The sequence below is a fragment of the Lissotriton vulgaris genome, chromosome 11 (genome assembly GCF_964263255.1).
Source record: "Lissotriton vulgaris chromosome 11, aLisVul1.2, whole genome shotgun sequence".
NCBI classification, from domain to species: Eukaryota; Metazoa; Chordata; class Amphibia; order Caudata; family Salamandridae; genus Lissotriton; species Lissotriton vulgaris.
The window spans coordinates 119,058,246-119,080,124 of record NC_141699.1 but is presented as its reverse complement, the minus strand read 5'-3'; the positions used below and the strand labels follow the sequence as shown (position 1 = coordinate 119,080,124).

The 21,879-nt window shown below is 44.8% G+C and overlaps 1 protein-coding gene across 1 annotated transcript; it reads left to right on the top strand.

Annotated features, from left to right (window-relative positions):
• Positions 1–938: 938 nt before the first annotated feature.
• On the top strand, positions 939–21,301 carry LOC147679103 (phospholipase A2-like). Its single transcript, XM_086944715.1, has 4 exons — positions 939–1,108; positions 4,568–4,730; positions 15,599–15,726; positions 21,039–21,301. Exons 1-4 carry the CDS (start codon positions 1,075–1,077, stop codon positions 21,158–21,160), a joined length of 447 nt encoding a protein of 148 aa, XP_086800841.1. The 5' UTR covers positions 939–1,074; the 3' UTR covers positions 21,161–21,301.
• The last annotated feature ends 578 nt before the right edge of the window (positions 21,302–21,879 follow it).

Genomic DNA, 21,879 nt, shown 5'->3' with positions numbered 1-21,879 from the left:
GGGCACCACAACATCACTGTGCGCTAACACAGCATCACTAAACGCTCCAGCATCACTCGTCGTCACCACAACATCAGTCAGCGCCACCACAGCATCAATCTGTGCAACCATTTAACAACAACTGGTTCAAATGTGTTCTCTCAATGTTTCAAACTTTATTACAAATGTCACAAAAATATGTTAATATTTCACTTCTGTTCTTGGATTTTCGTCACAATAAAATACAATGAACATAATCTTCACAAAAGTTATTTACAAAAGCATTTGCCATTATAAATTACAATAACTTTTATTCAAGTATTAATTATTAAAAAAAGCCATTTTTATTTGTAATATCAATACATCTAAGTCACGTAAATACAACACATATTACATTACAAATGCTATAGGTGTCACATTTGCGAAAGGTAAAACTATTAGCATTGTAAATGACGAAGCTATTAATTTTGCTATTTTCAAAACCAACACATAAATAAAAAAATTGTCATTTACAATACCAATAGCTCAAACTTTCCTAATGCGAGACCTATTGCATTGCAAATGCTTGTTTCTTAAGGTTGTCGAGGAGGGAAGAACTAGGGTGGCAGGCAGCAGCCCCATGAAGGTTTGGCTCGTATTGGGCTCGAGGTTATAAGAGGACCCTGAGCCGAGCCAGAGCCCTGCATATGGCTCTAGCCTGGCTCGAGCTTGAAGTGGCTCGACCACCTGTACTAGTCCCGCAGCTGCTCAGTTCCTGGCTGTAACCCGGAAGGGGCGAGTGAGTCCCTGTGGAGAGACGGCTCGACTGAAGGGAGACCCCCACCTGTGGACGGCGCAGTGACGGCCTCGTGTGACGTGTCCCTCTGGAAGGGCTCCAGGTGTCAGACCCTCCCCAAGGGCAGAGATTTTCCCACCTGATGCAGGCCGGACCCTCGCGCCTGTTTACTCCTCAGGGAGTTCGTACAGGACGGTGACGCGCGATGAGTGGAAAATAGCACAAAAACAGGTTTATCGGCGCTGAACCGAAGGTCGTGTCAGGGAATAAATAGAGGGGTCCGAAGAGCTCCCTCACACAGCTCCTCACGCACCGTTACCATGAAGCTGCTTCTGGGCGCTCTTCTCCTGGCAGGTAACACCGCCCCCCGCCCTACTCCTGGCACCGAGGCCCCCCATCTCCACTCTGCCTCTCTTGGTCCTTCACTGCCCACCATTGAAAGCCCCCCCTTCCCCGCCCCCATGGTGCGACCTCTGGGTTTATTAGAGACCGCCATGTCCAAAGTTAGGCTGCGGCACTCGCCCCAGTCAGTGGGCGCGGGTGCGCGCGCACTGATCATAATGAGGGTGTCACCCGAGCTAGCCAAGACATCTTTTACCTCCGGGGCCGCACTACTGGCTGCCGGAGGCCTTGCAAGCAAGGGAGTAGTAGCCAGAAAATTCAAATACCGTCCACTTTGAACCAAACCTCCAATGTCACCGAGCGAGCGAGGAAAGCAAGCCTGATCCTTCTTATATTTGTTTGCTTCACCCGTGCATCCGCGCATCTGTCCATCCATCCAGGCACTCTTCCACCCATCCATCAGCCTTTCACCTTTCCATCCATCCTTCCGTTATTCTAAGCAACTACTGAAATTACATTCATCTGTTCACATATTCATCAGTCCTTTAACCCATCCATCCACCTTTTGACCTTTCCATCCATCCATCCATCCATCCATCCATCCATCCATCCATCCATCCATCCATCCATCCATCCATCCATCCATCCATCCATCCATCCATCCATCCATCCTTCCATTCATCCTTCCATCCATCCATCCATCCTTCCATCCATCCTTCCATCCTTCCATCCATCCAATCGATGACCATTTACTTCACACAAAGATCTGTCATTTCACCTTTCACTCTCCTAGCCATTCATCCTTTCACTTTTCTGTTCACCTTTCCATCCACCTATCCATTTCTCTATCAATCCTTTCTTCCATCCTTGCACCAACAGATCCTTTCCCCGCCTACCCATCCATTCATCCTTTCAACCATCCATCCTTGCGCTCAGTCTTCATTTTTTCTTTTCAACCATTCCTTTCACTTTACTATTTCCTTCCTTCTTTGCATCTTTCATCACTTTCACCTTCTGCATTCTCCTGTTCGTCCTTTACAGTTTCTAACTCCCACAATTCCTTCTGTTCTCAGATTACATTTTGCTAACATGCCTTTCCAAAACACTATTTTCTGCTCTCTTTGTAACTTTTCTCATCAAAAACCAAGGCTGCATACTCTTCAATCCACCACCACCCTGCATCTAAGTTGTGCAGGCTCCTGTTCTCTCCCTTTGGGAAGTGTTTTGCATCTTTCTCTTCCTTCTCCTTTCCCTTTTGTGCGGTTTTCTCTCTCTCCTCTCATAATTCCTAGTGGTCCCTGTTGGCAGCCACTGGCACAACTTAAGCAATGGGGGCAGATTTACAAGAACTAAGGCATCTCTGCATATCAGCAGAGATGCGCCAGTTAATTTGCGTCAAGCAAAAAAACCTTTGCGGCACTATGGATGCGTCGAATTTACAATGTGGCGCACCGTGGCGCAAGGATTGACAGATGCTTGACGCATCTATTGGCATAAAGGCAACGCATTTCTGGAGTCGTGTCACAAGCAATGCTTCGGAATGTCTTTTTTTTCTACTATGCTGCATCACTCCTTATGCCTGCTTCAAGCAGGCGTAATGTTTTGACGCAGTGCAGAGACCTAAACAAGTCTTCCTCACAGGATGCCAGCTTGCTTGAAAGAAATTGTGCTGGCTTTAATTTATGGAATCACAAGCTTCCTGATGACACATATTTACAGGCAAATTAATCAAGAAATCTTGCAGTGCAGCAAACCACTTCAATGCGCTAAGCAATAGGCAAAGGGCAGGAATATGCCGTATTTAACATTATACAGCGCATTCTTGTCTATTCCTTGCACAGGTGCACAAAGTGCTGCCTAGCACCAGCTCAGGCACAGCAAGGGTGCCTGCATTGTAAGCAGGATTGTTTTTGTGCAGGAAGGAACACCTTTCTGCACAAAAACAATCCACTGAGGCATTTTCCTTCATCTATATTTGCTGCAGAATGCAGCCCACATAGAAAGAGGAAAAAACAAAGAGAAATAAATATATTTCGCCTCGCCACGCCTCACCTAGCGAGGTGTAGCATTTTGATGCATTCCCAGGTCTACCACAAATGGTAAATCTGGGCATGCCCGAAAGTCCTCGGTGGATGTGTGGGAGCACCCACGCTCCATCCATGGAACGCCTCCCTAGGGCAGAGTAGCGCAGTGCATCAATTTTCGCTGCGTTGTGTTACTCCAGATTTATCAAGCCATTTAGGGCCATGCTGGGTGGTCTTATAAGGCATGATGAATCTAACTTAACCCTTTCCTTGCTGCCGTCGGCCAATGGCCGACGGCAGCACTACCTGCCCAGTGCTGCCGTCGGCCATTGGCCGACGGCGCCCCACCCGCGCACGGAAACGCCCGCACTGCGGCGGAATTACCGCCGCGGTTAACGGGTTAAGAGTTGTGTTGCTCTTGCACCCTGGTGCACGGTGCAACGGGGCTGAATCTCTTTTGATAAATGTGGTTCTTATTATTTTTGAGTGGTATTGTAAGGGTGTTACCCATTGAGTTGTGAAGTGTGTGCTTGTAAAAGACGGTTATGAAAATAATTGCACTTATGGGTATTACTAAAATCAATATTTCAGAAGCCCTTTTTTATATTAAACCTTTTTGCTCCTTTTATAGCAGCCTATCTTCTATTGTATGTAGTGCAAGTTTAAAATAATGACTTACATATTCACAGGGGTTTATGTCACAGAATGGGACCTCATGGCATTAAACATACACTAGTCAGCATCCTCCACTGCACCGACTAGGGTTCCATTCTGTGGATTTCTGTTTACACACCCAGACCTCTGTAGTGCACTAACTAGTAGGGGTTTCATAATGTGCAATACGGCATTTACCACTGATTAACTTAACTTGCATTTATTTTTCATATAAATTGTGCATTATTTTATATGTACTTACCTTAACCCCTTGGCAGCTGGGGTAATTCCCCCATGGTGAATGGGGTGGGGGGACGCGGCCTAGCTTTGCTCATGACGAGCTCGTCCTGACTCACAATGGAACTGTGCTCATGACATGCCGAGCTCGTCACAGACCCGCCCACTCATTAATTCTCCCGCACAGGACGGGAATTAGCGGCGCCGTTATGAGGAGCTTAGCACGTCATGAGCACAGCTGCACTGTGACTCATGACGAGCTCAGCTTGTCATGAGCACACAAGGGGTTAAGGTGAAAGATCGAAAAAAGTTACAGAATACTTTGTCTTGTAAGCCACGCCTTTGACCCCGCACCCATGCTTACTCACTCCACCCCCATGTGCGCCCAGCATCACAGGTCCTATATTTTTTTAATGCACTTTGACCACTGGTAGCACAGCATCACCAGAGAGGTGCTCTTTCCTCGTGCTGCACACCGAGATCTCCATATATTTCATTTCCACATGGTGGTGATGACAGTGCGATGCCTGACGTGGACACTGTTCTTTCTCTACAGTGGTCGCTGCTGAACATGTTGCCCCTGGCACGAGGGCTTTGTGGCAGTTCAGGGATATGATAAAGTGTGCCATCCCCAACAGCAGACCGATAAAGGATTTTGATGACTACGGCTGTTGGTGTGGCGTTGGAGGCAAGGGGAAACCTCTCGACGCTCTAGACAAGTGAGTAAAAGCATCTTCATCCTAGATGGCCATGCTGGAGAGTCTCTTATGTGCCAGCTGTCTATTCCCATAACTTCTCTCCTCTATTGCCTTTCTCACTCTCTATTTTTCTCACTCCACCTTTCCTTTCCAGACCATCTCTGGTTCATAATTCTCACCTTTCCCTCTGCCCTCTCTTACCTTGATTTTCATTTGCCATTTTCTGTCCTGGTTCTCCTCTCTCCTCACCTAATAACTTCTACACACTCCTCCTAGTTTTCTCAGATTTCATACAAAGTGGCCTGTGTTTTATTGCTTCACTGCTGCCAGTGCTTAATTTGAGCCACCGGTTTCTGGTGGTCGGCACCGGCACTGAATTATCAACACTCGCACTTAGGACAGTCTTTCACATGGTGGCGCTGTTTGGCGGATTTAAAGATAAAGACAGCAAATGCAGTATACTAATTCAATATACATTAAGAATGACTAACACCTGCCGTCCAAGCTATTCATATAGCTTTTGGGGTCTGGAATAGTCTGGATTGTTACACTGCTAGGAATGTGATAGTTAGTAGTTATGTTTTTACTGTCATTGGCAGTGCTGCCAGTGGCAATGTGTGGTGCAAACTGCAGCAACCTCTTTACGAAGGCCCTGGCATTAATTTATTTTTTTACAAATGAAGCACTGACTGCTGCTCCTGAGCTCTTAGATTATTAATCCAACCCCCCCCCCCTTCCCACCCCCCCTCCCCATCACATTCTGTGATTCCTGGCAATCCTTAGCATCTTTTGAGTCTCAGGCTTGCTATAAAAGATATAGCCAGTATTATTATATAAACTGAGTGTTTACCTCCCAGTGCACTATATGGACAATATTTATAAACTACTCTATACCATGAAAGTGTGTCCACACAAGCAACAAGGACTGTGCTTGATAGGGCTGGAGAGCAGGATCGTGCTATGACCCCTGTCTGTCTGGCAGGCAGGAATACACCCTGGGATAAGGTTAGTGCTATTCTTGAACATATTAGTGAACCCTCACAGGTAGACCCAGGTGCAGTCTGTCTTGGGGTAGATAGATACGAAAAGATGCGCTCCTACAAACCAAAAAAGGTAAGCACCCTCAGAGGTTGTTAGCTAGTTTTACAAGCATTGGCAAAGACAATATGTCTCGCCTATGAGAGATATTTGCTTTGTCAATGTCTTTTAGACACATTGTACAGCAGCACGGCTGCTGTGCAGGGTATCTGAAAGTTAGGGAAAACAGCACTATGACGCGGCCAGCACTGACCGCGAGGGGCAGTGATCCATTTTTTAGTATCTTTCGCAAAAAAAGCCCTTTAATTATCCTACTTCTGATCCAAAGTTCGCCATTTTAGCCCACTTTAAGACAGAACCAAAAAGGCCATGCAGAGCAGGGAGCGCAGTGCTGTTTGCATCTATGTAGCTTCTGACACCCATGGGCATGACTTTGGATGCTTTTTTTCTGGTGGGACGGGAGACAACAAGTAAGAAAGAGGGTAGGAATGGGGTGGGGTGGATGGGGCAAGCAACAACAGTGGAGGGGTGGACCGGACAAGCAACAATGCATGAGGAGGGTAGGGGGCAGGGCAATCAATAAAGAGGGAGAGGGAGTAAGGTGGTGCGAGTATAAGGTAAGGGTGACTTAAACCCTTGCATGCTCATGACGAGCTCAGCTCGTCATGAGCTACAATACTCCGGTGCTCATGACGAGCTGAGCTCGTCATGGCCATTAGAACGCTCGCACGCTGGGATAATTCCCCTGCTGTGCTGAATGTTCTATTGAAATGGGTGTGGCCGTGACGAGCTGAGCTCGTCATGAGCACAGGAGCGCTGTAGCTCATGACGAGCTGAGCTTGTCATCAGCACCGGGGCGCTGTGCGCCCCCCCCCCCCCCTCTGCCCCCCAGCACAGCAGGAAAATTACTCCAGCAGCCAAGGGGTTAAGGGTTTAGGAGTGGGTAGAGGTAAAGGTGGGTGAGGTTGAATTGAGGTTTATGGGGGGGTAGAGATAAAGGGAGGTGAGGGTGACTTGAAGTTTCATGGGTGGGTAGAGACAAAGAGAGGTAGGGGTGGCTTGAGGACTCACGGGTGGATAGAGGTAAAGAGAGGTGAAGGGGACTTGAGAGCTCAGGGGTGGGTAGATGTAAAGGGAGGTGGGGGAGAATTTAGTTCTGAAGGTTGGGTAGAGGTAATTTATTTATTTATTTTATCAATTTATAGGGCGCAACAGCTACCCAAAAAGGGTTTCCCGGCGCCTAGACACAGCTAGAAATGAGGACAGAAAAGGAGGTGACTGTTAAGCGGTAAAGGGACGTGAATGTGACATACGTTTTAAGGAGTAGCTAGAGTGGAGAAGAAAGGTGAGAGTGACTTGAGGGTTCAAGGGCGGGTCAAGGTAAAATGAAGTGAGAGTGACTAGAGGGTTCAGGTGTGTAGAAGTAAAGGAAGGTGGGGTGACTTGAAGACTCCGGGGTGGGTAGAGGTAAGGGGAGGTTAGGGTGAATTGAAGGTTCAGGGGTGGCAAGATGTAAAGGGAGGTGAGGGTGACTTGAGGGTTTGGGTGGGTAGAGGTAGAGATAAAGGAAGGTGAGTGTGACATAAGAGCTGAGCATTGGTAGAGGTAAAGGGAGGGGAGAGTGACCTGAGGGTTGGGTAGAGGTAAATGGAGGTGAGTGGGACTTGAGGGCTGAGGTGTGGGTGAAGGTAAAAGAAGGCAAGGATGACTTTATGATTCAGAGGTGTGTAGAGGTAAAGGGAGGTGATGGTGATTTGAGGGCTTATAGCTGGCTAGACGGAAAGGGAGGTGAGGGTAACATGAGGGTTCATGGGTGAGTAAGGAAGGCAAGTGTGACTTGAGGGCTCAGAGGTTCTTAGAGGTAAAGAGAGGTGAGGATGACGAGTGCTCAGGAGTGGTTAGAGGTAAAGGGCGGTGAGTGCGATGAGGGTTCAGGGGTGGGTCTAGGTAAAGTAAGGTGAAGGTAACTTGAGGTTTCAGGGGTGAGTAGAAGTACAGGGAGGAGAGGGTGACATGAGTGTTTAGGGGTGGACAGAGGTAGGAGGAGGAGAGTGTGACTTCATTGGATAGTATGCTATGGTACAGCCTGTCATTGTGCAGTATAGTATAGTATAGCATAATACAGTTTAGTATAGTATATAATATATAGTACAGTACGGTGTGGTATGGTATGGCGGCATGGTATGTATGGTATGGTATGGAATGGTATGATATGGTATGGCTTGTCATTTTGTAGTGTGATATGGTACCGGCTGTTACTATATTGTATGGTTTGTACATAGTGGAGAGGCAACACTAAAATAGAGTATGGAAAGAGAAGTCTGTCGAAAACAGACCAGGATGTATAGATCCTTTGTGATTGTCTTTTTTATTCTGCATTAAAGTATTCAGGCACGTGCAGCCAATGCGTTTCGCCTTGGCACAGGCTTCCTCGGGGCAAGGTAAGAGGTCATTGTATAGTCCTTAGTCCTAGTCTTAACTTGCAGCAAATCAGATCTGAAATCCCAGGTGCGCTTAGAAAGTAAGCGGTCTTGAGTAGGAACTCAACTGTCCAATGACCCATGTCTGATAACTGATGCTTTTCATGGTAAAAAGTGTTTACGCGGCCACGCTTTGTAAAAGCAGAATGTCTTAGTCTTGGCCTTAATGTTCCATGACCTACATTAGGTTGCAATCAGATATGTAAAATTGGGAGTTTCAGAAGGCCAAGCTGTGTTCAGCAGCGGGACCGCATCCAGTATCCAAGCCAAGGTGAGGGTGACTTGAGTGTTCAGGGGTGGGCTGAGGGAAAAGGAGGTGAGGGTGACTTGAGTGTTTAGGGGTGGGCTGAGGGAAAAGGAGGTGAGGGTGACTTGAGTGTTCAGGGGTGGGCTGAGGGAATAGGAGATGAGGGTGACTTGAGTGTTCAGGGGTGGGCTGAGGGAATAGGAGATGAGGGTGACTTGAGTGTTCAGGGGTGGGCTGAGGGAAAAGGAGGTGAGGGTGACTTGAGTGTTCAGGGGTGGGCTGAGGGAAAAGGAGGTGAGGGTGACTTGAGTGTTCAGGGGTGGGCTGAGGGAAAAGGAGGTGAGGGTGACTTAATTTGATAGTGAGATTTGGAACGGCCTATCATTGTGCAGTATGGCATGTAGTATAATATAGTATATATAGTATACTACAGTCCAGTTCAGTATGATATGTATGGTATGGCATGGCATGGTATGGTATGGCCTGTCGTTTTGTAGTGTGATGTGGTACCAGCTGATTTGATTTTGATTTGATTTGATTTGATTAGGAACTTACATAGCGCATACTGTCACCCTACGGGTATCCTGGCGCTTCAGACTACAGACTTAGACCAGAGTAGAACAAGGTCGCAGCAGAACAGGATGGAGGAGCTGGGCTTACGCTGTGATTGTATTGTATGGCATGTATGGTATGGTATGGTATGGTATGGTGTTGCCTTTTAGTGTATAGTATGGCATGCTGTGTTATTGTATGGTTTGTTATTGTATAATATGGTATGTTATGATCTGCTATTGCATAGTATAGTTCAGTGTGGTATGTCACTGCCTGTTATTGTATAGTATAGTATGAGTATAGTCTGACATGTTATTCAGGCGTAGCACCTATGAGCTGCTAACAGCACACATACACATGCATGTAGGCAAGCACAGATATCACCAGTTGGTACAATTTGAAAACATATAACTTACGTTGGCTTTCCCAATTTGGGTAGGAAGGTGGCATTACACGTAATGCGACCAAAACGAGGATGAGTCATAAACAAATGTACCCTGAGAATACTGCAACATGTAACTTTATCAAAATGTAATCAATTGTGTTTTTAAGTCGTTTGGAAAAGACTGGCCGGAGAAGAGTTACATAATTGAAAGTGCTGTTTTGAGAAATCTGGAAAGCAAACAATGAGCGGGGAGAGGCGGGCCAAGAAGAAAAAACAAAAACGAAGGAGCATAAACACATCTAAAAAACCATATAGACTAGCCTAGGAGCATGTAAAAAGAACATACCAACAATCAATACACACTCTCACAATAAGGACCATAATCTAAGCGCAAGCACAGCTGCAAAGCAGTAGTCAAGGAATCAATCAATACTTAGTCCATGCTCACGGGAAGAAAACAAAACTGACATGAAGATGAAGTGAAGCCTACATGCGCAGACACTCATTTATCAATGAAAAGGAAGAATCTGGGGGGCATATTATCAAGGGGGTTTATCTCTGGTTTTTTGGCTTTAAAAGCCAAGAAAGCGGAGATAAAATTATCTCCCTATTACCTAGCTGTCGCTAACACCAGGTAGCGACAGCTAGTAGGAGATAGCGACCATCTTGGGCCCAGCTTTGCATGTCAGTGATATTTATCACGGTATGCACCTGTTACAACGCATTTTTTACTCCGCACTACCATTACAACGCGACTTTTACAACGCATACCATTACAACGCATTGCGCTGGGGGGCGCTCTAGGATAGGGAATAAGTATAATTTACTATCCAACACCTTTCCTAGGGTCCACGGGGACTGGAGTTAGAATAGTAAATTATACTTACCACTATCCAGCACCCCAAAGCGCTATACGTTGTAATGGTATGCGTTGTAATGGTCGCGTTGTAATGGTAGGTAGTTGTAATGGTATGCGGAGTAACGTCACACATTCATTTATCACTAATGACATGTAAAGTGGGCGTGCCAAGATGTTAGCGACTGGAAACAGTCGCTAACATCGCTATCTCCTATTACCAACTTTTGGAGTTAGCGCGAATATCTCCAAAAGCTAACACCTGCCCCTGAGCAGTTCTTAGCAATGTTATCCAATGGTAGGTGGATAACATGGCTAAGAGCATTAGCTCGGTAATGCATGAATATCGCGGACTTTTTAGCGATATTCATGCATTTCGGCCGATTTTTATCGCTTAGGAGATAAACCTTGATAATAGCAAGGTTCCTAAGCGATAAAAATCGCCGCAACTCGGCGATAAAAATATTGCTGCTAAACCAACATAGCGATAATTATCGCTAGTTGTTGGTAATATGCCCCTCATTTATCAATGAAAAGGAAGAAACTGGGGGGCATATTATCAAGGGGGTTTATCTCTGCTTTTTTGGCTTTAAAAGCAAAGAAAGCGGAGATAAAATTATCTCCCTATTACCTAGCTGTCGCTAACACCAGTTAGCGACAGCTAGTAGGAGATAGCGACCATCTTGGGCCCCACTTTGCATGTCAGAGAAATTTATCACTAATGACATGCAAAGTGGGCGTGCCAAGATGTTAGCGACTGGAAACAGTCGCTAACATCGCTATCTCCTATTACCAACTTTTGGAGATATTCGCGCTAAGCCCGAATATCTCCAAAAGCTAACACTTGCCCTGAGCAGTTCTTAGCCATGTTATCCAATGGGAGGTGGATAACATGGCTAAGAGCATTAGCTCGGTAATGCATGAATATCGCTGACTTTTCAGCGATATTCATGCATTGCAGCCGTTTTTTATTGCATTTGCGATAAACCTTGGTAATACCAAGGTTTATCTGTGATAAAAATCGCCGCAGGTCAGCGAAAAAATTATTGTCTCTAACCAAGCAATAGCGATAATTATCGCTATTGCTTGGTAATATGCCTCTAAGAGTAACAATGAACTCAACCAATGGTAAGTAATGGGTATGCTAAATGCCCCATTTCAGAGATTTTTTTTTTTTACTAAACAATAGATCATCGCAAGCGACTGTGAATGAGTGCTGTCTCAGTCCAGACCTAAAAATCAAGAAACCCCAAACAACTCATAAATAACCAATCCACTAAATGGAGGTGCATCTATTAAAAGTTTATATAAAAAGAATCATGAGGAACAGAGGGGCATATTAACAAGGGCCTTATCTCCGCTTTTTTGGCTTTAAAAGAGATAATCTTATTGGCCTATTTGCAAGCCAGTGCTAACATGCATTAGCGCATGTTAGCAGCCGTTTTGCAGACGCCTCGCTTAACATCTCTAATGAGATGCAAAGTGGGCGACACTGGGCGTACCCCTGAAAGACTACCTTGTACAAAAAAAAAAAATGTTCAAAATAAGCTTTATTCGATATTCAAAAAAAAGAAATATCATATAAGCATACATAGTTATAACTGTTTTAAAAAACACATGTATCAGTGATAAAAAAGAGACATAGAATTTCGATTTAAAATCATCAATTACACAGCTAAAAAATTAAAATGCACAGATAAAAAAGGAAAAAAGGGAACATTAAAAGCAGCATCATTATCACACAGGCCATTCTAGAGATTTCCTAAACTTAATCAATAGTTTTAAAAACTGTTCCATTGTAGATATCACATCCCTATCTTCAAGTTCTTGTAGACGCTCAAAGGCAATTTTACAGGACCTGACACCCCATCTCTTGAGTAGGGGTTTCAATAGGGCTTTCCTCAATGTCACGTAATATCTACAGAATAGAATGGTATGGATATTGGATTGTAATGACGTATCGTCACATGGGCAGGGACAGAGAATCCGAGTCCAATCATTACATGTAGGGAATGTTACAAGTCGAAAGAAAGAACCCATTCTAAATCTGGTAAGCAACATCCTCGAGTAACACGAGAAATCCGTAGAAAGATATAATTGTAGACCCTTATGGGATGTCACCCTTTGGTATGCCTGGATATTTTTATGTTGTTTTTGCTTGTTCCATCTGATTGTTTCCAGGTGGGCCATTAGGGTCTTTCTTAGGATTTTCCTTGAGATATCTTCCAGTAACAAAGGATCTGTGAACCACTCCGGACGCCCAATTTCCTCAAAGAAATTCTTGACATAAGCCAGCCATTTAGATTGGTTCGCATGTTTGGCCCCCTCCAGTTTTAAAATGTCTAGTATCACTTCTCTATTCAAAGCAGTCTCAGGTTTTTAGCAGACGTTAGTTTTTAGCGAAAACCACGGTTTTCGCCAAAAACTAACATCTGCTAAAATCCTGACTTACCTATTCACAAAATAGGGGGTGGATTATGCTGATACGAGCACAGGGTCGTATCAGCAAGGTTATCGCCGTTTTCCATGGAACATCGCTGGAAAACCAGCGATATTCCATGGAAAACACCGCTATCACAGGAATAATTATCGCCATTACGCTATGCGTTGTTGATACAGCGTTAGCTTGGCAATAATTTCCTGCAATAAAAAAATCTATCGCTAAGTGCGGCCAGCGATAATTATCACTGCCCGTTGATAATATGCCCCAAAGTGAGTCAAGGGGAGAAAACAACAGCTAAGTATGCGGCACAGATTTACTGTCCTTCAGGCAACAGTGCGAGAGGCAGAACCAAGTACAGCAACAGATTTAGCAAACACCTTCCGATCATCACAGCCACTGGCACTAAATCTGACTGTTCTACCTTATGCTCAGCTTATGCTATGGCTCAAAGGTGAACAAGTTCTGTCTATCCAAGCAATGCATACTGGAGGTAGATTCTTTAGTCCAAACAGGGCCGGACTGGCCGTAGCGGGCACCTAGCAATCAATGTTACAGGGTCGTTTTTGTAGCATAGCGGGAGGGGCGGCCGAGCACTTTGCCAGGGCCGGTTTTGGTTACCGGTCCAGCCCTGAGTCCAAATTGCTATTTGTAGACCACAGTCTGTTCGCTGACATACCCCTCCGACGGCTCAACCGAGTGCCGGCTTTTGGAGATTTATATATAACACTGTCCACCCATTGTAGAGTGAACGGTGTAATATGATTTTTTTTGCTTTTCGTCCCAGCCAAGTAAAACATGGTGGTGAGGGATAGTAAAAAATAAAAATAACTCCCACACCAATGAGAGAAACCTCCAATGGTGTGGGGGCCATTAGCTTTCCATTTTTCAATAACAAACCCCTGCTCATGCTTGACTGAGCCATTCGTTAAGCTTTAACAACATTGAGAGTAACCGCCATCACAGCCTTTCCTGCCAATGTTTACAGTTGCCACAGGGTTGCTGGACAATTCTAGATTCATCCACTGTCCCAGCCAGTGACAGTACCAACACGACTACTATCACACTTCTACAAGTCTGACAAGTCATACTATTCCAGGCCACCAAAGCTATTATGATGGCTTGGGTGCCAGTTATTAGTCATTGTTAATGTATATTGAATGAATAGACAGACTTTTGTCGTGCTCATACCATCAGCACCCCCTTTTGTACCGCTTTGTTCGCCATAAGTTGGCAGGGTATGCTCAGACGTGAGTCCCTTGCTCACTTTGCCACTGGATTCAAGCAAGCTGGGCTGATGACGGCTGGAATGCCAGAAACCGGTCCTTGGAAGCTTGTTTCCGGTCCAGGGAAGGCATGGCTTGGCAGTTCGGGCTGGACTGTTCCTATAAGGCACAGGGTCAGACTGATTTGCATATGGCCATGTCTGAACTGGGGTGGCATAGTGGGCTAAAGAACGGTGATTGATTAAACCCAGATCTGGTGACTGGGTGTGAGTGTTTGATTGGTTGAGATGCTCCGTCCATCACCTCCCCTTTTGTACCGCTTTGTTCGCCATAAGTTGGCAGGGTATGCTCAGACATGAGTCCTTTGCTCACTTTGCCACTGGATTCAAGCAAGCCGGGCTGAAGACGGCTGGAAGGCCAGAAACCGGTCTTCTGAAGCTTGTTCCCGGTCCAGGGAAGGCATGGCTTGGCAGTTTGGGCTGGACTGTTCCCATGAGGCACAGGGTCAGACTGATTTGCATATGGCCATGTCTGAACTGGGGTGGCAGAGTGGGCTAAAGATTGGTGATGGATTAAACCCAGATCTGTTGACTGGGTGTGAATGTTTGATTGGTTCAGATGTTCTGTACATCGCCACCACCTTTTGTACCGCATACCTAAATTAGGCAGAGAGTGCCACCATGTGGCTGGCTCTCATAAGCACCAGTGCTGACAATTAAGTGCTGGTGCTGTGCACCAGAAACCACCTGCTCAAATTAAGCACTTGTTCCGTCATCCCTACGGACTTATCTCTGCCCACCACACTCTAAACCCCCTCCAAGTGTCAAAATACCTTGCTATTAATGCACATCAAAATCCCTCTATACCTTCTTTCCCCTTGAGGCAGGTGTAAATTTGAAATATTGCTTAAATGTTTCTAAACTTTTCAAAGCTTGTACAGTATGTTTAGCATGGTATTCTGTACATAAAGAGCACCCTTCCAGTACAAACCCTATGCTAGACATCAAGCAGACACTCTTGCACTTTAGTACAAGTGACAAAGTAGTCTAAAGGGCTCCATGAGGAGGGCGCAGCAGCCCCATATCTTTGCTGAGATGAAGATGCCCTGCTTTCTTACTTTCAGACAATGCAGCACAGCAAACAAGCATTGATGCGCTGCCTTGCGTAAGTTCTATGTAAATTTGCCCCATGTAGGTAAGTTATTCACTTTAAATTCATTCTATACAGTGGCGTAGCTAGACCTGTGGCCCCATGGCGACTGTACGTGACAGCGGGCGGGGGTGCTGGCAAATCCGTGACAGGCGCAGGTAAGAACGCGGAGATGCTGGCGATTCTGCCCTGCTACAGCCGCAGGTAAGGGGAGGCCGCTGCCCACAAAACTTGTAATGCCCGGGGCGGACCTCCCCACCCTTGCTACAGCGCTGATTCTATACATTTTCATATTATGTAGGTATCCCCTAAACCTAGCATGGGTGTGACCCTCCTGGTCCTAATTTGGGGACCATTGTCCTCTTGGTTCCAACCTGCATGGATGAATCTGAATCCCTGTTTTGATAGGAAAGTAGATATTGGCAAGAGGGACCATCAATGCTGAATATGTTTGTGCACTGAGCCGAAATCCCATCTGAAGTGACGTGAATGAATGCCTCGTTCCTTCTATTACAGATGCTGCCAAACCCACGACAACTGCTACTCTCGAGCCAAGAAGCTTTCCAGCTGCAGAGGCATCGGCGACAACCCCTACACCGAGAGCTACAAACACTCATGCTCTGGGAAAACCATTTCCTGCAGCAGTATGTACCACCTATTCCTGAATGAACCTGTCCAATGGCTACACTGTCCTGTGTGTCTTCTATAGGATGCTTAGAGTCCTATTTCCATTGCTCCTCTGCTGCCTGGGTAGTGAGAAGCACTGTGATGGTGTTTCTTATGAAACTGGTTCTCACCAGCCTCTTTCGTCCAACCCTTTGACAATGTTTTTACTTACAATGGCTTCCATCAGGCTGACAAAACCAACCTGGCGAATTCTAGTGAAGGTTGTTTTTTTAAGATGGAGAGCGGTAACAAGCATTGAAAATGCAATAGGTCTCGCCTTTCATTAAGTTAAAGCCATTTGCTTTGCTATACAATACCATCAACAAAGCAAATGACTTTAACTTAATCAAAAGCGAGACCTTTTGCATTTTCAATGCTTGTTACCTTTGTCATTTATTCCTGCTCATTTCCTTCCAGATGACAACAGATATAGAGGAAAGACTACGGCTGCACGTTTATTTCCGTATTCAGCTGTTTTTAAAAACCTTTTCTTACAAGTACCAATTTTTAGACTTATTTTTGCTTGCTTACTTTTACCAGATATAGGGTTTCTACCCGGATTTAGTATACATTTTTCTTAATGACCAGTGGAATTTGGGAGCAAACTGTATTTTAGCACTTATAACTATTCCCTAAAATAGCATTTGTTCAACCTATTATGTGAGGCAAGCAGACTTCATTTTGAGATTTCCTCATAACGATGGAACACTGATAGGCATACCACACCAGAGTGCTTCAAAAGCAGCTTCAAGGTGCTTCGATCAGGACCAAAGAATAACAGTGGCAGGAGATAACCAAGCAAAGAGACAGAAACTAAAAAATACTAAGGAAAGTATCTGTGTGGGTTCCTCTCAACTTTAAATAATTGTTCTTTTGGCCTTAGAATTGTAACAAAGTTAATCTTAGCTAAATAAGAAAGAAGTATGGAGAACAGAGGAATGGGTGTATTTACTATGGTATTTTGCCAACCTGGCTTGGAGTAAAACAATTCCAAACGGAACGACAATTTACAACACATTATGAAAGCCCCTAGTGATGGATCGCTTTTCTTCAACGCAAATTTGAGGCCCACAAAGCGCTGTCTGATGAACCGAGGTTCACACTTGAGGCTTGTCATCAAGCTAATACATTTAAATAATGTGAAGGATACTAGGCTCCACATGGAATACAGGGGGCAGACGAGTATCAAACCATAAAGGCTTACTAAAGGGTCAACAAGTTTACAGATCCAAATCAACAAAGTAGTGGTAATCGATAATCAAAGCATAAATGCAAATCAATCATCATGAAGTTCAAATCAGTTAGAATCATGTAAGCAAGAAACAGGGTAATAGGAAATCGTCTCAAGTATAAAGAATTTAGCAAAGAGAGGTCACCCTACTCTGCAAAGTCTGGAAAAGGGCCCTGAAGACTTCTGGAAGGCCTTTGCTAGTAATTCAGGAAAAAGTGTTTTGATTCTTATCCAGATTGCACTGACTTTTATCGCACCATTCTAACATTTGACACAGCCACACATGATTCCCATACAAGGCAGCGTTCAGGTTAAGGCGTATGTAGATAGCCAAGCTCATGAGTTTGTTAAGGTCCTACACAATGAGGCTATTCAGACTTCTAGTTAGTTATCTGCAACATAATGGAATAAATCATACAAAGCTGTACTATACAGGTGGACACTACCAACTAATTAGGACATTCTGCAATTGTTATGTGATGGTAAAACATTTCACGCGGGAACATGAATAAGGACAGTGGATAGGCGTCCCTCAGAGCAGCCCGCAATTGCCTCTAAGGATAGGCGTCCCTCAGAGCAGCCCGCAATTGCCTCTAAGATATGAATTAGGTAGGAGAGCAATTTCTGATAAGGCTAAACTACGCCCGATTTTATATTGGCGTAGGCTTTGGACCACGCCAGAGCTCTCTCACTATGCAAATGGGTTTAAAGACGTTGTCACAATTGACTGCTACAACAAAATTAAATGGTTTAAATCATTGAAGACCGCCTTGTTCGATATAGGACTTAACGCTCTTTGGGTTGACCCAGCTGGGGCCCTATTCCCTTCCAAATCCACTATAAAAAGTATCTACTGGGAACATGTTGTTAATAAAAGTATGCTTAGTTTAAATAGTGGGTCTATGACCACCAGCTACTTAGAGACCAAGTTGTACCCAATTTATGAAATGTACTGGGATTACATATTAAAGCCCATGGACAGGAAACTGCTTTTCCAACTGAGGGTTGGTTCTTTGCCTTTATCCAACTTAACATCTAAATGGAAAGCAGGGGGCGAGTCAACATGTCCTGCATGTGGGGTAGGTAATGAGACCCTTGGTCACTTTCTGTTCTCTTGTTCAAGGTACTCTATTCCTAGGAGAGTTTGGTTGGCTCCAATGTGTAGGAACCTAGGTACAAAAAATAGCATGGTAGCACTGCGGATTTTAAGAACTACATCTGCTAACTGGATTATTATTGCCGTTGCAAAGTACCTGGGGTGGGCTTGGGTTATAAGACAGAGAGCGATTAGAGGGCAATAACTCATTCTGTTGTTTACAGGAATTGTTAGTACACGTCTATTCTCTGTAATAATTTATGATATATCCAGAGACTGCTAGGCCATAGTCTATTCTCTGGAAAAAATGATTATTTGGTCAGAGACTGCTAGACTTGTATCTATCTTTTATTTTCTATAACATATCTAATTCTAATGTATCATCGGCTAGAAATTTTATGATATATCTTCTTTTTAAAAAAAAAAAATTGTTCATCTATGATCACTATTTTGGCACTTTTTCATATCAATCCTGCTTTTGATAATTCTCTTTCTATGTATTGAGTTTTTTATTAACTGTGTGCTTAAGTCTAATATGACGCTGTAAATTTAATTGTTTTTTATTATATGTATGTTTGTCTGCTTTTATGAGTAATACTCGAAATAAAGCACTTTGAAATTGAAAAATTGAAATTGAAATTGAATAAGGACACACTCATGTTGGAAATGTGGACTCAACTTCTCCTGGAATAAAGAAAGACAATTTATGTGAACGAATATGGCCACCAGACGTTAGCTATTTTAAAATACAGATTTACACCAGTTATAGGTAATCTAAGCGTGAATAACACACACTCATTAGCTATGCGTGTTACATGTTAATGTCGCTATAAATGCAAAACGTTTAATTTGGAGAAAAAATCGTCTTCTAGGTCAGCCAAAGTTGCGATGTATAAGTGCTCACACAAACCTTAGACAATGTACCCCGAAGAATGTTACTCAGAGAGTTAGCCCCCTCTCGGCCTGCATAATAACTGTGCTGAGTAAGATTCACGAGAACCGGAAGCGCGTGGCAGGCCCAGCTCTGCCCTCTCAAGTGTGGTTACATGATCACAGCTTCCTGCTCTGTGGCGCAGCCCTGCAGACAAGTTCTGAGTTGTCTGCAGGTGCCACATGATGATGACACCTTCCGGTTCTGAAAGGTCCAACCTTTAGTAGTGGTGAAATCTGCCCAAATGTTTTTGTCCCCAATTTCATATTCTAAGTCAGGTGCAAATTGCCCTCGATCTTGTGTTTTTTTCCTCTTGCCAAAGCTAATTTGTCAAGGTGTTGACTGGAGTAATGTGAGTGAGGAAGTCAATGAGTAAAGTAAAAAAGTGTGTGGTTTCCTCAGTTGCTAAGATCAAGACTATACATTATTCTTAATTTCTAAGTGTGAAACTCAGAACTGGGGCAACAACTGCCCTGGGCAATAGTGCCCTTGTGCAGTACCGGTGTTTCCCCATCTATTTTAGCACCTGCAAAATACACAGCACACAGAATGGGGAGCTAAGTATGTGTATGGACCCCTGTTCCTTATTGTTTAAAGCCTGGAGAGCAAGAAGAGAGTATACCCTGGTATGCATCATTCAGCCCGGTCCAGTGTTGCCCAGGGCAGTAGAGGGTCCTGACTCCGAAAAGCTGGTAAGGCTGGGGCAGAGCCAGGCAGCTGTTGCCCGGGGTCCTGATTGCCCTGGTGAACCCTATTGCCACATGCGTCCAGGCCAGAAAGGTCTTTTATTCCACCTGGCATTTTCCCCGTGGGCTGCTCCTCCTATCTCTGTCACTTTCTCCAGGTCTCTGTGAATCATTGCAGCAGGCATGGGGAGGCTTCAGGCGAGAGGGAAAGGGAGGAAGAGGAAGGTAGAGGAAATCGATCAGACAGGGAGAAGGGGAAGATGAGAGAAAGAGAATGGGGATCTCATTTATGAGGCCATACCAGCACGTATGTGCCTCCAGAACATCACTTTTTTGACGCTCCAGTGCCGCAGTGTGCCGCAGCATACATACAAGGCCACGCAAAGCCACTTTACATGGCCTTGTAAATATGTGCCTCTTTCACGCAAAACACTGAGTAAAAGGGGAGTTCCATGGGTGTTGCTGTGGGTGTTTCCACGCAACACTCATGAAATCTGAAGCATTCTCAGATTTACAAGGAATCGTAAACCTGGAAATGCATTAGAATTCAATTCTGCAGCACACATAGAAACGAGGAAATCACCTCCATTGATCGATTTTGTGCAGAAAGGTGTTCCTTCCTGCACAAAATCAATCATACCCGCAATGCAGGCACCCTTGCATCATGTCGCATGTGTGCCTGCATTGGCGCTAGGCTGTTTTATTTAGTGGTGGAGCAGGTGTCAGTTCAGGATTGCACCGCGTTCTTGCTAATACAGCGCATTCCTGCACTTTTAGAATGAAGCAGCGCTGCTAAATTGTTCACGGCACTGCGCTGCGCCATTCTATTGTAAATGAGGCCCAGGATGGATGGAAACAGAGAGATTGAGTGAGGAGATAAAAGAAGAGGGGCCGGTTTGAGCTGCTTTTGTCCCCCCAGTTCGGCCTGCATGGGAGAAGTGTGGCTCAAGTGGTTGGAGAGGCAGACTCTGATGCAGAGGTCTGGCCCGGACCAGGGTTCAATTCCCCGCCTCGGCGGGTCTTGGGCTCAAATTTCCCCGGACCTGACAATTCTCGCCTCGGTGCCTATTCCAATCATAGAGTCCCACTCTGTAACTCTGGGCAATAGCTTGCTTAATCTCCACAACGGCCCCTCGCAGCGGGATGCCTGGCTTTCACCTTGGGGATGCCCAGTAATGGGTTATCTCGCAGGGGAATACCAGGACGGGTTCCCTAAGCAAGCGCTGGGACGCTTTCGGGCAGCCATGCGCTCTACAAATCTAATTTCATTTCATTTCATTCATTTCATTCATGTGTTCCCTCCAGTAGTGCACAAGACATCATAACGTCTTCTCTTCTTTCTCCAGGTAGAAACAACGCTTGTGAGGCGTTTATCTGTGACTGCGACCGCAATGCGGCCAACTGCTTCTCCAAGGCTGGCTACAACTCTGCCTACAAGAATGTAAACAAGAAGAAATTATGCAAGTAAGGACCCCTGGATAGCAGGACCTGCCTGAGAAAATGGAACTCAGTACTGATGCTCTAGAACTGGAGTCAATCACCCTTGCAAATGTCTGATGTCACATTTAATACTTGTGTTTCGCAAACTGCCAATAAAATAATCACTAAAGTGGTCTATGTGGTCTCCTGTCTGTACAAACACACCAGAACCTTATTCTCTCAGATACATGAGCAGCCTCCCTGGCATCACATGCACAAGGGTGCTGGTGGCAATATTGACAGGCCCAAGCCAGCGCCATAAATCCTGTTTTATGGTATTTATATTTTTGACATTTCAATTGTATTAATCAGCATTTATTTTCCCCATCTTGTTGGTGTCCACCCATACTTAAGATTTGTTTGGTGAAAAAATGCAGTTGCCTCTATATATTTCCGCATTTATTTAACTGATAAATCTACATTCACGCTTTGATGTCTGTAAGGTTTAACCGCGCCACATAGCCATATGATAAAACAATGCAGTCACATGAAAATAGCTGCATTTTAGTGCTCGCGCATGTGCAGGTACGCAGGCATTTATGCTTTACTGCAAATTTGAATCCATTTTATAACTGCCTATGCGCTCAATGTGCACAGCTATTGGCTGGTCGGTCACGAGTGACAAGCCAAAAGAAAATCCAACGCCTGTATTTTTCTGTACAGAAAGGGAACCTTTTGTTTTCTGACTATATGTCAGTGTGAAAATCA

Excerpts from the sequence above, each read along its gene's own strand:
- LOC147679103 (XM_086944715.1), top strand. The coding sequence starts at position 1,075 with ATGAAGCTGCTTCTGGGCGCTCTTCTCCTGGCAG. Across the intron at positions 1,109-4,567 it reads GGGCGCTCTTCTCCTGGCAG|TGGTCGCTGCTGAACATGTT; the intron begins GTAACACCGCCC and ends CTTTCTCTACAG. Across the intron at positions 4,731-15,598 it reads CCTCTCGACGCTCTAGACAA|ATGCTGCCAAACCCACGACA; the intron begins GTGAGTAAAAGC and ends CTTCTATTACAG.